Raw genomic sequence first — 15,079 nt, 5'->3', positions numbered from 1 at the left:
GGAAATTTGGTCTCTGCATTTATCCCAATCCGTGAATTAGTGAAGCACACAGTGAACACACAGTGAGGTGAAGCACACACTAATCCCGGCGCAGTGAGCTGCCTGCAACAACAGCGGTGCTCGGGGAGCACTGAGGGGTTAGGTGCCTTGCTCAAGGGCACTTCAGCCGTGCCTACTGGTCGGGGTTCGAACTGGCAACCCTCCGGTTTCAAGTCTGAAACGCTAACCAGTAGGCCACGGCTGCCCCCATAACATACAAAAGGCACACACATAAAACATTGCAATGCCAAGGTCTTTTGAATAGATCAATTTAACTGGTCAACTTTAGTCAACCCCTTCTTTGGAATTTCAACATGGCAAAAATCTTTTTTGCTTTTCTAATTATTTGGACTGCAACTGTTATGTAATGCTATAGTTGTAAGTGAATGTGTGTGTCAGGCTGATGGAAAAAACCCATCAACTGTGAACTGGCTACACATTCTGCATTCAGTTTACCTTGATCCCCTGGATAACCAGCAGAGTAGTAAAATCATGTAATGAGTCTCCTAGAAATCTTCAGTGCCTGTACACTGCAAAAATGGCTTATCTAACTAAATGTTATTAATCTTATATTAACAGTAAACAATGTAGTTGGTATTGTTTTTAAAATAAAGAGACTTATCTAGCACTTTCTCGTAAAATCATTTGACTTCATTCATTATTAATAACACTTATAGATAGAAAAAGTTTGGCGAAAACGGTCTCAACTTTTCTGCCCTATGATTGCTTCATAGGTTATCACGTGACTCATGTTGTAACCTAACCTCAGGTCCAATATACATAACATGGTGGCTCAGGTGTATTTTGTGTTATTTAAAACAATAAAAGTAACAAACATGTTCTGTGCTCTTGTATAGCTCTATCAATCAGTCATGCCTGACGTTGATGTGGGAATCATACTGAAGCATTCTGTTATCTTAAAATACAGGAAGCAGCTGAAGCTGAGTGAGTCAACCTTAAAGTGTAATTCCAGCGAAAATTGATCAAGTCAGTTTTTCTGCATTAAAACACATCACATAAACCGTATTTTTCGTTGATCAACCACTAAAAAGCTTGCTCCGGTATACGACCTATAGTCCTTTTTTTCTAACATTATCAATAGAAGTTCAAATAACACTCGTATTCTATTTTCAATTGTTGATAAGTTAACAAACCCCCCCTCCCAATTAGCGCCTGAACTTCTCTCAACTAATAAATACAATGAGTTTTCATCTTTTTTTAAAGGTAAAATTGACAAAATCAGACTCAGCATATCTGCTCAATTACAAATTCAACAACCTGAACTTCCAGCAACAAACAGAGGGAAACTAAGAGTTCAGCTTGATAGACTACGAAACACTTGAAAAAACGGTACAGAATCTCAGCTCTTCCACATGTGTCTTAGACACTCTGCCTACCAATTTCTTCAAAACTGTTTTTCACCTCATTGCGGCGGATGTCCTTCAAATTGTAAATGTATCACTGCTGTCTGGCACTTTTCCTAAGTCACTGAAAACAGCTGTTGTAAAGCCACTTCTAAAGAAGAATAACCTGGATGCCTCCAAGCTAAACAATTACAGGCCCATATCCAATCTACCTTTTATTGGCAAAATGATTGAAAAAGTAGTCTTTAATCAATTAACCACCTTCCTAACATCAAATGGGTATTTTGATTACTTTCAGTCTGGTTTTCAGGCAAATCACAGCACTGAAACAGCTCTCATTAAAGTTTCCAATGACATATGCCTCAACACAGATTCAGGTAAAACATCAGTCCTAGTGCTACTGGACCTTAGTGCAGCATTTGACACTGTTGATCACAATATTTTACTACACAGACTAGAACACTGGGTTGGATTTACGGAGTCACGACCCACAGTTTGAAAAACGCTGGCCTGACCGAAGTTTGATTTTTCCAGCTCGAAAGCCAACGGAGAGTTTCTAAACTACCCTGGCTGCAAATTACATTTGCTGCCGCTAGGGTGCGTCTAGATTTCTAGGCTACATCAAAACTAGTCACAGTCGCAAAATCTTTGTTCATAATATAGGAAACAAGTGTAGAAACACTTCTATATGAGTTTTTTTAATGTTATATTTTGAGAACCGCATGTTGATGTTGACTGATGTTAATTTTCTGTAACTCCATTACCGAGCACTTTCTGGCTTTAAAATCATATGAAGATTTAATTTCACCAGACCATTTTGTGCTACTATTTAAGTACATGTAGGCATATACAAACTGACATATTGTTCTTAAATTTTGGTTCAATAATTGCTGAGTGGCACCAAAAAATCTAGGGGGAGTGTAACTCTAACTGTGATCTTCCCCTATAGTTACAGGTAGTCTTTATAGTTATCGTTCCTGGCATGAGCTGATTACAGTAGTTGACATCACACAATAGTTGACACGTATTTAAGTTATCTGATATTGTGAATTTTTTTGGACAAGAAGGCCAGGCCTACAGTGTGACTGACTAAAAGATAAACCATAAACTGCTTCTTGTGAAGCTGCAAGACGAGGTGAAAATGTACTAACCAGCTAGTTAAAATCCTGATAAATTTAATCAGTGGGTAGTATGGTGATAAGAATACTAAAAACTCTTGGGAACACATAAATTGCTCAATAGTTTCCGGGTTGGTTCTGAACAATATACCCTGCCAATTGTAGTACAATGTTTGTTACCCAAATATTGTCTTGTCTATGCAATTAGTTAAAGGAATGTTCCAGAGCAAAAACAACCTAGGGTCTATTTCCAGAAGCTAACAGGTTCAAACAGTTGTTTGAGAGCATAATTATGTTAATTGGTGCAGTATTGAGCAAGACAAAGTGCAAAGGGCACAGACACATGTCAAAACCAAACTCTATTTTTCAACACTGCTGCTACTATTTTGACCCTTTGATGCACCGTTTCTTGTCCTCAAACTGCCACAGACACTTCCTAGTAGGCTTCTGCCCATAGACAGTAAAAGATACTGCCTAGCCAGTAGTCATGGAGATAATAAACACCAACGCAGTTCTGACCTTGTCTGAATGGTGTGATAAAGTGCTGTGGACACCAGCGCCGACATGAGTGCAGCACACTCCGCTTTTGACATTCAGTTACATTAGATTCTATTGTTCTTAATACAACTCCGCACACCAGTATCGCACTTGTCGCTGCTGCCGTGTAAATAATGATTCACTTCTATTTTGTCGTTGTCGCTCCATACAATCCATTGTTCATCCAGTGTTTGCCAGTTAAAAACGTTGGCGCTGATTTGCGTGGCAAGTGACAGTGCAGTCATGTCGGCGCCGGTGTCAGCTCAGTCGACATGGAATTAAAAGATCACCAAAGCACTTCAAGTTTAATCTACGAGCTAAACATTGTTTACACTGTTACAGGTGAACTGAACATAGCCTAGTTAATGGAGATAGGCTATTTCTGTTTATTATGCACTTCATTGAAATGTGCTGTAGGCCTAGGCTACATTTTGTACATGCACTTCTGCATATTTCTCAATATGAAAAGTTCCTTATTTTCAACTGAACTCAAAGATAATAAATGGAGTATTTTTTGTTTATTATGCCCTTTATAACATGTACATTTTGTGCATGCACTTCTGCTGTAGCATTTATTTCAGTTTATTCAGCTAGTTCTGAAGACATGTTGCTGAAGAAGAAGACATGTTGCCTCGGGCCTACTGTCTACATCTTTTGAAATTGGATTTAAAACTAGAATGCATTTCCGGATGGACCTGCGAAGTGTGCTTGCTTGGTGCATTTCACCAACGTGAGCGGTCAGTGGAATACGCTACGTTGAACTTGGCTTGATCCAAGGATTCTAACAGTGCCTTTCAGTGTTGGAGCAGTGGCAATATCTCAAAACTATTATTAAAAATGTTACAAGTATGCAAATTCATATATTTATGGGAAAGTATGTATTAGTGAGCTGTTTTGTTCTAAAGACATGCAAGGTATTCTGGGCCATGTAATAGACAAGCAGTTGTTGCCAGAGTTAAGGTTCCTCATTTCCATACTCATGAAAATGAATAGGTGTTTCTGTAAACTTAGGGATGGTAGTGGTTAAATTCAGAATTCTGTGACCACGGTGAGGTGGACTGAGTCATGCGGCTATTCAGAACATGTTTGATGATGGTGGAGGTTATTGTCCAATGTTTGTTGAAGAAATCCCACACACTGTCGTTTACGCATGCAAATACTTCACACAACGTTTCGGTCACACATACCTTCCTCACCTGAGCCTTTATCAGCTCCATATTTCTCTCCCAGGTTTCTTAAAAGTGAATGAATACCTAGTCATATCAGCTCCATCTGTCTCTCCCAGGTTTCTCCAAAGGGTTTTGTGTCATCCATCACTGTTGCAGGACCCTGATGTAAGAGAATTTCTTGAAAAAGAGGAGGTAGGAGTGGTTTTTAATTTTCTCACTTTCCTTGATTTTTAAATCTTGACTGAAGACAAAACTGTTCTCAGTTCATTCTCCTGATCTGATCTGATCTAATGCTTATTCTGATCTTACTTGTTATCAGATGCACTCAGTGTTTTATGATTTTAATGCATTTTAACTCTATTTTAATTTCATTTTCATATTCTTATTCTTAGATTTTTTAAACAAGTATTTTACTCTTTATTATTTTACTCTTATCATTTTACAGTTATTCTTTCTCTCATGGTTCTACTTTTTATTTACTTTTGTCTATGTAAAGCACATTGCCTTGGTGTATGAAATGCGCAATATAAACAAACTGGACTTGCGTTGATTGTTGATCACTGGGGATTTGCATCATATTGAACAACATATTTTGGTAACACTTTACTTGAAGGTTTCTACATAAGAGTGACATAAGACATATATAAGAGTGACGTCATAACTATGACATTAGACTGTCATGAATGTGCCATAAACATTATAAACAAGTTCGTGTTCGTGTATAAACAATAAACGTGTTCGACTTGTCATTAAGTGTCATTCGGTTTTTGTCATGACAAGTTGACATTATTTGGGTTGTCTTGATTATGACAACTTGATATTAATCAAAGTGTTGAAGTTGTCTTGGTCATGATAAGTTAACATTAAGGCCCCTATTTTGCACCCGGCGCAAAGTTTACTTTTCTTATTTTGCACGTCTATTTTTTAAACAATGCGCCCAGTGGTGCGGTAACTAACAACCTAGGGACTGGCCTAGTGCATTGTCTAAAAATTGCTATTGTACACCACCTAAAATGCATTATGCCACTGACCAAGAGAAACCTGGTCAGAAGTATATGGCGAGTTGTTTTATGTTATTTTAAGAGCGCATTGTCAACAGTCATATTGGCGGGTGCACAGCGCACCATCCTTCTATCCTCCATGAACGTGCACCAGCGCACATCCATGCAAAACATTAGAAATTACACGATTAGGCTACAATGGGAAACATAATTAGAATAAAGATATTACGAAATGCATTTCACAATGCATTTGGAAATTGGTAATGACTGTTAAAAGTGATTAGGCGCAGCTGAAGACGCACTATCACGAGATATAAGCAACTCCTCTGCAGGATAAACGTTTTAGATAGATAGATAGATAGTTACTTTATTGATCCCCAAGGGGATATTCAAGAATTCAATAAATAAATTCAATTCAATAAATTCAATTTATTCAGTCATTCGAAAAAGTGTTGCTTTTTCCAGCCTATGTTTTCGATGGTAACCCATTGTCAGTCAATAGTGAAAGTAACTTAATGCGTATAACTGCCTTGTCGTTGACTGACACCATGGTGAAGTTAGTTTCACTTTGCGAATGAGTTCAAATAATAGACGAGTGCAAATGCATAAAGGCTATGCTAGATTTTAGTGAAGCATGGTTTATGACTGTTCCATACGGTCTCGCAAGCAGACTCCTTCAAATGCGCCGTTGACTGTCAAAATACCGATGCATTCTTTGACGTCGCACTTTGCGCCATTAAAGGGAATGACAGATGTCATTCTCATTGGTTTAAGTGATGTTACGCCCCAAACACACCCATGACTGATTAAGAAACCTAGGAACACCTTGTTGCGCCATGCACTCGACGTTTGATAACGAAAACACTCCCAATGTGGACTGAACATCCTACTAAATTTGAATAAGCTTTTGACTAGTGACGATGCGCTTTAGACTGTCATGATGGGGCCAAAAATTTGTTTGGAGTGTCCTTATTAAGACAACTTGACATTAAACTGAATTTTTTTTTATGTAATGTCATGTTTATTTTTAGTTTATTTTGAGTATTATTTGTCTAGTTAAATGTTTTCCCTATTTATTTACGCTATTTTTGATAGTTTTCGTGTTATTCTTAGTCCTTTTTACTTCTTCTAAGTCAGCTGATGTCGTTGACATTTGTCAATTGGGAGCTTGCTATGGCTAGCTTTTGCCCTAGCTTGGCATCGGACATCCTTCCATCTATCCGTGAGCGGTGCAGCACTTCACTGTCTGGTCGAGGGGATCTCTCGGGACAGCTGGACGGTCTTAGGCTACTCTGCGAAAGATCTGCCGTGGCCGCCGAGCTGTTGCTGACCTGCGAGCTGCCATGCCAACTGACTCTGACATCCTTCCATCCATCCGTGAACAGTGCACTTCACTGTCTGGTCGAGGGGATCTCTCGGGACAGCTGGACCTAGGCTAGCTACTCTGCGAAAGCTGCTGCCAACTGCAGACTAACGTTAACGGTGAAGAGCTGCAATCTCACGGAGCAACAAACGGTCGCTGTTAAGTCCACCGAATTGCGGATCTACACGATCGCCCAGTACTTTGGACTGTGCTCCAGTCATCTCCAGACTGCGGTCTACAAGGCCTAGCTTCTAACGTTAGCGTTATCTCTAGACTGCCAGTGACCGGGTTGGTCAGTTGCTAAAGAACTTTGTTGGCATTGCATCGGTTGTGAAGACACAGCTCTGTGCGCAGTTTTCACGGATCATCATTGCCCTTGGACATTTTCAGCTGGTTTGGAAATTGGACTAATTTTAAAATCACTTTTCCCCCTTTTTAAATATATTTTCTTTTTTTATTTGTTTATTTGTTTTGTCGTCTGTCTTGTATGTGTTGGTGTCACGGGTACGCTGGCGACTACGCCACTCCGTCCGGCATTTTTTAAATGTATTTGTCATGTCTTGATGTCATGGGTACGCTGGCGACTACGCCGCTCCATCCGGCATCGTTTGTCTTGTTGTTATGTGTCTTGTTTGTGGAGCGCTTTGGGTTGCACTATGTGCATGTTAAATGCGAAAATAAATCTGACTTGACTTGATCTGACTTAAACAGGATGACATTACCAGAGGATGTCTTTGTCATGACAATGTGACATAAACAGAAAGTCCACCTCCACCTTCGGTGCTGGGCCCCTAGTAATCATTATGTCAACATATTATGAATACAAAAAGAGGTGCATTTTCTGTTTATATTATGTTCGGTTATGTACAGTTTTACCACCTCGAACATGCAATTCTTTCTGTGAACCGTCCATTATCCCTTACTTATGTTATATATGGAGGCTTTTGTCTGTGGTTGGTTGTTCTGACAGTTGCCAGTTTCATAAGCTGATTTTTTTTATTTCACCAGTTACCCAGGGCAGTGAACACACAAGCATTCAGCGGCGCTGGCTTCTTAAAGATCATAAACAGAGCCACAGATGCTGTCACCAAAATGACCATAAAGATGAACGAATCAGATATAGTATGTAAGATTCAGCTCGGTTTTTATACTGTTTTCCTTGAAATGAACATTTAAACACATGTATTTTCCATCTTGAGCTTTTTGTGGTTCACCTGTGATATTGGACTGTTGATGGGCTACTTTGTTAGTATTTTTCCTTGTGCTGCTCCAGTGGTTTGAGGAAAAACTTCAGGAAGTGGAGGGTGAGGACCAGCAGCTAAGGAAACTTCATGTCTTGGTGGATTCACTTGCCAATCATAGAAAGGGTGAGAACCCCAATTCTCTCCATTTCAATGGTAGCGAAAATGCTGTTAAGAACACAGAGTACAAAATGAATCAGTAAATGAGTAAATCATTTTAGTCTAGACTGTTTGGCTGAATAAAACTTGTGCTTTCTTCACATATCAGACTTGTCAGCTCATACAGCGATGTTTGCCAAAAGTATTGGGATGCTGGGCAGCTCAGAGGACAATACAGCTCTTTCACGTGCTCTCTGTCAGCTGGCGGAAGTGGAAGACAAGATTGAACAGTTGCATCAGGAGCAGGCTGGAAATGATTTCTTCATTTTTGCTGAGTTGCTGGCTGATTACATTCGTCTTCTGGGAGCAGTTAGGGTATGAATAATCGTCATTAACACTAACGTATGGGACGCCACTGAAAACTCAAAAATTATTAGAAATATTATAGTTAAGCTGGGCATACACTGTGTGATTATAGTGATGTTTTTGTTAAATACCTACTCACACTGTAAATTTCATACGACGTAAAACCAAAGGTCACAATTTATTTGCTCACACTATACAGTCCAATGGTTAGCTACAACTTGACTGCTCACACTATTCATGTGAAATAAACTCGTTGGACCCACCAAACCTGGAACTGTGTGGCTGTAGTTTGACACCCCTGGTCTAAGGTCACTCTCACTCTCCCTTGCTAAAGCGCAAAATGGTTTAGTCCGCCTGCACAACGATTCATATTCATAAAGCGTTGTGAGCCCCCATGTTCATGTCCCAGAGTGTAGCGCTGTAGCTGCCTGGGTGCCTTAGCTGCTGGCTGCAGAAACTCGAGCTAGGTAAAACTGATTGTTTTCGGGGGGGTTTTCATACCAACAGTACTTGGTCACCTTGAGAAACGGAGATCTATGTGAAAGAGAAAGAGTTTGAGCAGCAGTTGATTTTCAAAGTTAGTTGCGCTCATCCTTGCACTTATCCTTGCTCGCTTTGCAGTGAACAGTAATCCAGCACAACTGAAAAGCTGCTCACAGGCAGCACGCACAGGCCCATGTTGAGTTTCAGAGAGAAACTCTATTTGGAAAGGAGTTCAGCAGATCCAAGGGCGTCGGACTGGGGGGAAAGTGGAACTGATTACTAGGGCGCCAATGGAGGAGAGGGCCCTTGAAAAGTCTCGAATATATTTTATTTTACCTGAATATTTTCATTTCCAAATTAAATGTCAAAATCAATGTCAGAGGAAATGTAAAGTTTGACTGGATTTTGTATACAAAAAATAGTGAAGACTGTCTAAGGCAGGGGTGTCAAACATAAGGCCCGGGGGCCAGATGTTTTGGGTAGGAAGGGAAAATTAGTAAAAAAGATATTCACATCCAGTTGTTTTCAACAATGTGTAATAAGCAATATCTCTATGATATGATAAATTGATTAAACTACAAACCATCCTCAGGAAGGAAAAAGCGTAAAAACATGGAAGTAGAGTATTTTAAGAGAGAAAGAGCAGTATATGACATCAGTGCATTATTTGTACTTGTTTGCTCATAAGTGATATCATCAAACAACACTCCGATACCCATGCAGAAAAATGATAATGACGCCCCCCCAAGAGGTCTCATTCCAATAAATCCAGCCCACTACCTAATATGAGTTTGACAACCCTGGTCTAAGGTCACTTTCACTCTCCCTTGCTAAAGCGCAAAATGGTTTAGTCCGCCTGCACAACGATTCATATTCGATCTCATTTTGTTTATGTAGTTGAGCATCGCTAGTAGTGGACCGCTAATTGTTATGCTGCTGGTGCAATGTCTTTCACCAAGAAAGCCAAGTCGGGTTACCAAAAAACAAAGGCAAAAGTAGGAAAAAGAGAGAGATCAAAATGAGGGGAAACAACTGCTAATAAACTTCTTTTCAAAGAAAGGTGAGCACAAATGTTAAAACACGAAACCCCACTGTAAATCAGGTTTTTAGGCCAAGTATACATACAGTATACAAGGAATTTGGTCTCTGCATTTATCCCATCCGTGAATTAGTGAACACACAGAGCACACAGTGTTTAGTGTTTAGTGTTTAAAATGAACTGAGACAACCCATTGAAAGAGCGGAAAATACAATTTAGGTTACACAAGAGGTATCTTGTGATCCGCCTCCATCTTTCAGAAAGACTTGGCACCAGCTTGATTTGTGCCCTATGGTAGACTACAGTACATGCTGATCAATTTTTTTTTTTACTCAGTAACTTCACTCAAAATGTAATCAAGTAAAAAATAAAATTTGCAATTTTAAAAACTACTTAAAAAATACAAAATACACAAAAAAACTACTCAATACAGTAACGTGAGTAAATGTAATTCGTTACTTTCCACCGCAAATAACACGTCAGTTTACAAGAAATATCTATTTGTTGTACTTCCGAAAAGATTGGGTTTAATACAAATTGTATACTAATCTAAGTTTTATACAAATTTAAGTGTAATTTCTCTGCTGGTTAGGACCCTTGGAAGTCTGAAGTGAATGGGAGGTCCCCAGACCCATTCTCAACCACAGATGAGATTTGAGTATCGGTCCGGTGTTAGCCAGGCTACTTCAGGGGTGCAGCTCTGTCTGTCACTGTATAAAATGTGTCTCATAAAGGATAAGGTTGTGGTGATTTTGGAAATCACAGACAATGGGAGAGAGTTTAGATGGATCTGCGAATACAAATTCAAATGCATTTTCAGATTTGTCTGGTTATTATGCAAACATACAGTTAGTGAAATGATACAAAAGTAGTTATTTAGTGCATTTCTGGTCTGTTTTCTATCAGGGGTGTTTTGACCAGCGCATTAAGATGTGGCAGCGCTGGCAGGATGCTCAGAACACACTTCAGAAGAAACGTGAAGCTGAGGCCAAGCTGTTATGGGCCAACAAGCCAGAGAAACTACAGCTAGCTAAGGATGAAATTACAGAGGTGACATTCTGTACTCTTACATTTTATTCTGCAGAGGTCAGGCTTTGAAATGCTCATATAATGTACACTAAATGTAATAAACTGCTTTGAATTCAAAATATTTGTAGATACTGTATTTTATCAAGTGAGAAAATGTGACCACACATGTAAACTAACACAGTTTCTTTGTCTGTCCTATATTCACAGTGGGAGGCAAGGGTGACTCAGTATGAGAGAGACTTTGAAAGGATTTCAGTAACTGTTCGAAAAGAAGTCATTTGGTTTGAGGTGTGACTATGATTTCTTTAAGAAGTCATTTACTTTGAGGCATGCCTCTAATTTCTTTATGAATATTAATATAACTCTGATTTCTTTATGAATGGTATATATCTGTCTGGTATTAAGTAAACACTCAGAAAGGGGCAAACTATAAATTATTGCATTTCTCCGACAGAAGGAAAAGGCCAAGGATTTTAAGAAACAGATGCTAAAATACCTGCAGGTCTTACTACATTCACAAGAACAGGTATATTGGTTTGTCAATGGAATACATAACATTGCATAGGAGGACTACATGTGGTATAGTTGAATTGTATTTTTCTATTATTTTCCAGCTGACAAAATACTGGGAGTCATTCCTACCTGAAGCAAAGGCCATTGCTTGATGGTGCATAAGTCGGAGGAGAAGAGGTTCTTTTACAATTGTTTACGTTTTGTCTAAAAGCAGAACATAAAAGAAATTAACACAAATAACCAGAGATGTCTAGCACACATAGGTGAAAATGCTCAGCACTGAATTGATTTTTTTTTGTCCCATACATATTAATATTTTATGACAAAATTGTGATATTTTTGGTCAAAATGACAGATGGAAACTAGAGAAAAACGTATTTGTCTCCCTGGCACAATGACTTTTCTTATGGCAAACAGGTAAGGGGTAAAAAGGCGAGTACATTAGAAAGAAGAAAGTAGTAGAAAAATAAAACCAACCACAATTAGGAGGGTTCAGGGGCATGTTCTTCTGGGAAAAAAAAATAAAACATATTTGCTTTACACACTTATTTCTAGTTATTCTAGATAAAGAAAAGCTGTATAAAAACACATACTGTAAAAGGAATCAATAGGGCCCAGAGCTTGATTAGCTGGGAGTACCAGGGCCCAGTTGTTCAAAAAATGTAATCCGGATTTGGAAATTCCATGTTTTACTATTCAAGACCAGGTAATCCGTTTTTCTTTTACCTCAGCTATTTTGGATTGGATCACCCTTGATCCACATATGAACTTTTTGGATGGAAAATGGAACGCCCCCTGAAGTTGTAATCCTACTTGTCAGCTCATTCAAACCCCAAGTACCCCCCGAGTTCAAATTTCCAAGATAGCTGCACCCATTTAACAGTTAATGAGAGCTGTACACTGTTCTGTCCTATTTGCGTTTTATTACATCAGTTGTAGAAAACAATACTGTCCAACTATGTTGGTTCAACCTCTATGTCGCTAAGTTGTTGCTATGCTGCTACAACATTTGTTTGTGTAAAATACTACTACTAATAATAATACATTTTGCTACCAAATGGTAGCATTTTGTTCTTACAACTTGTTAACAACTGAAACGCATCCAACTCGGTTTTACATGGATGTGACATCATAATTAATTAATCAATCAGAATTAATCTGCTGTCAATTCCATCATATATTCCAGGATTGTATTCCCAGGAGTGCCCAACACCCTTAGTTCTGAACAGGGCATTTAGTTCCATTTGAAATCAACGTTTGGTGGTGCCAGCCATTTACTCTTCCCTCACATTCATTAATTTCACCGTGGTCTCATAGGCAACAACAAAACAGTTCTACACATAGCTATTTACTTTCACTACTGACTGACAAGGGGTTACAATCAAAAACATAGCCTGAAAAAAACAACATAATGTTAGAATGACTGAATAAAAATCCTAAGGCCGGCTGCAGACTGCCGGCGTGGCGTGAGCGTGGCATGAGCGTGGCGTGAGCGTGGCGTGAGCGTGGCATGTCTATTGTGTGTCAGGTGCGAAATGTCACATCAGAAATGTGTCTGATGCGGCGCTACGGCGGCCCTCCTGCCTATTGAAACATCTTCACTGTCTCTTTTGAATGGAAACGCTTCAAACACACTTGTGTGTCGCGTAAAAAATATGCGCCAGTCCTATTTCTAGCATGCACACGTTTTCAGCGCGGCTCGAGCCGCACCTGAGACGTGCATGTCATGTAGGCAGTGTGCAACCTCTAACCTGTTAACATGGAAACCGAAATGAAAACGGACACGCCACGCAGCTGACACGCTTACACCACACCGGCAGTTTGCAGCCGGCCTAAGGTTATTCATCTTTCAAAATAGCTGTGCTTTATATGCGCCTTTCGCCTAACACCATGTTTTTCTTGATCAGTGGCGTTTTTAGTGGGTGTAAGATAGCATTTTTTTTTTAATCATGCACCTGACCACACCTATTTTGTTTTATTCACATGCCCATGGGCACAATGTTCAATTTAACTGGAGTGCATGGCGAACAATCCATCATTGCCTTGGGTGTAAGATAAGACTTGCGTTGCGCTGGGTGTAAGATAGAGCCCTAAGGCTTGGTATTGGGATAGGCAATTTATGTCAATTTGTTAAATGTTTGGAAAAAGGGAGTCATGGATCTATTTATCTGTCATTCCAACTTTGTATGCCTTTCAGAATAATGTAAATGAAAATTGCAAATAAATTTGAACTCTTTGTGTCATCAAAAAGCAGATCTAACTTACTTTGTGGCAGCTGGCAGCTAGCTAGCTTGTTAGCTATGGATATAATGAATGGTTTTATGAAGTATAGGAGTCTCTTGTTCCAACTCTGTTAAGCCTAATACGTTACCTTACTTTGCATCTATCCAGTTGGTGAATCTTCAAACCATAATTCTCTTGAAGCACATATATGAAGCATATGGTATGCATGATTTGGTGATTGGAACATGAATTCTACTCAGTGGTAGTTGGCCAGATAACTACTAGGCCACCCTAGTTCACTTTTAATAGCAAGCAGAAATGTCAAGCTAGCAACAGGTCATGTTTACATCACCAGCAGCAAGATGGGCTGCTTCACTGATTACAATAGACCTATGAATTTTGCCTATAAAAAAGAACCGAAACGGCCATCTTTGCCCATATAAGGAGATCCGGTTGTTAATTGAAGCTAATAATAGCAAAAATCGAAGTGTGCCGCCTTCACGTACCGGAGATCATAGTATCCACTCGAAGGCAGAGGACAAAAGTGTGTTCAGGAAAACGTCTGCATTTCAGACTTTTTCATCCCCGCGAGAGTTTAACAGGTGTGATAATTCAAAATCCATATGTTATTTTCCCATAGGAAAAATCGCCAGATACAGGATGTCAAAGATGGCTGCTTTTTTGTAGGCGAACTTCAGAGGTCTATTACTGTTATTATTATGTGAAGGAAGACTTACCCTATCTCCTGTTGCTGGCCATTTGAGCAAGAATAAGGTTCAAGGGAATGTTCTAATGACAACCATTTGGACTCGAGTCAATTGCAGTCAATTTCACCCTGTCTAGCGAAGCGGTCATATAGGGAAGTTTTTTTTTCCCCCTGTCATCTACTTCCTGAATTTTTGGTCAACGATACCCGGGACACCGAACCACCGGAGCACATGAAATTTGGTGGGTATGTAGCCCCACTAGACATTTTTACGGAAAAATTTCGTTTCGTCCCCGGTGCCAACACACCCCCCCCCCCCCGTGCTGGGCCCCCGAACCACAAAAAAAGCAGTTTTTCCTAAATAACTACCTGAACCGTGGCTCAAGGGCCCACATCAACCTGGCCCATAATCACTCATTTGTGATTTGCACCCCCCCGGTAAAAAATTAAAATGCAATATTATTCTGCTTTAATCGCCCCTATCTTCAGTTAAGATGTTCAGAACTGCACCAAATGTTATGTGTATGATTGACCTGGCATTCTCTGGGGGTATGCCAAGTTTCATAGAATTTCATCCATGGGGGGGTCTAAAAAAATTAGGTTATGTGTACATTTAGTGACTGTACACTCATTGGCCTGTAGATGGCGGTGCACACATATACACATGCACACACACACACAGGCACCCACATACTATCGGTATTAGAACGGCCAAAACATAATTACAAATTCAGTAGGATTAAAAGAAAGCCAAAATAAATATTCATCATCATCATGGCTGGATTTCCA

The 15,079-nt window shown here is 39.5% G+C and overlaps 1 protein-coding gene across 3 annotated transcripts in view; it reads left to right on the top strand.

Annotated features, from left to right (window-relative positions):
• snx1a (sorting nexin 1a) overlaps positions 1–12,743 on the top strand; it is a 63,331-nt gene extending 50,588 nt beyond the window's left edge. For all 3 annotated transcript variants that reach the window (XM_042108751.1, XM_042108750.1, XM_042108752.1), the window contains 8 exons: positions 4,344–4,419; positions 7,600–7,713; positions 7,865–7,958; positions 8,101–8,306; positions 10,726–10,869; positions 11,056–11,136; positions 11,303–11,374; positions 11,463–12,743. In XM_042108751.1, coding sequence (XP_041964685.1) covers positions 4,344–4,419; positions 7,600–7,713; positions 7,865–7,958; positions 8,101–8,306; positions 10,726–10,869; positions 11,056–11,136; positions 11,303–11,374; positions 11,463–11,513 — 838 coding nt within the window. In that variant the 3' untranslated portion in view covers positions 11,514–12,743. The remainder of the gene's footprint in view (positions 1–4,343; positions 4,420–7,599; positions 7,714–7,864; positions 7,959–8,100; positions 8,307–10,725; positions 10,870–11,055; positions 11,137–11,302; positions 11,375–11,462) is intronic.
• Positions 12,744–15,079: the final 2,336 nt, after the last annotated feature.

The sequence above is a fragment of the Alosa sapidissima genome, chromosome 11, assembly GCF_018492685.1.
Source record: "Alosa sapidissima isolate fAloSap1 chromosome 11, fAloSap1.pri, whole genome shotgun sequence".
Taxonomy (NCBI): Eukaryota; Metazoa; Chordata; class Actinopteri; order Clupeiformes; family Clupeidae; genus Alosa; species Alosa sapidissima.
This window is presented reverse-complemented; position numbering and strand designations above follow the sequence as displayed.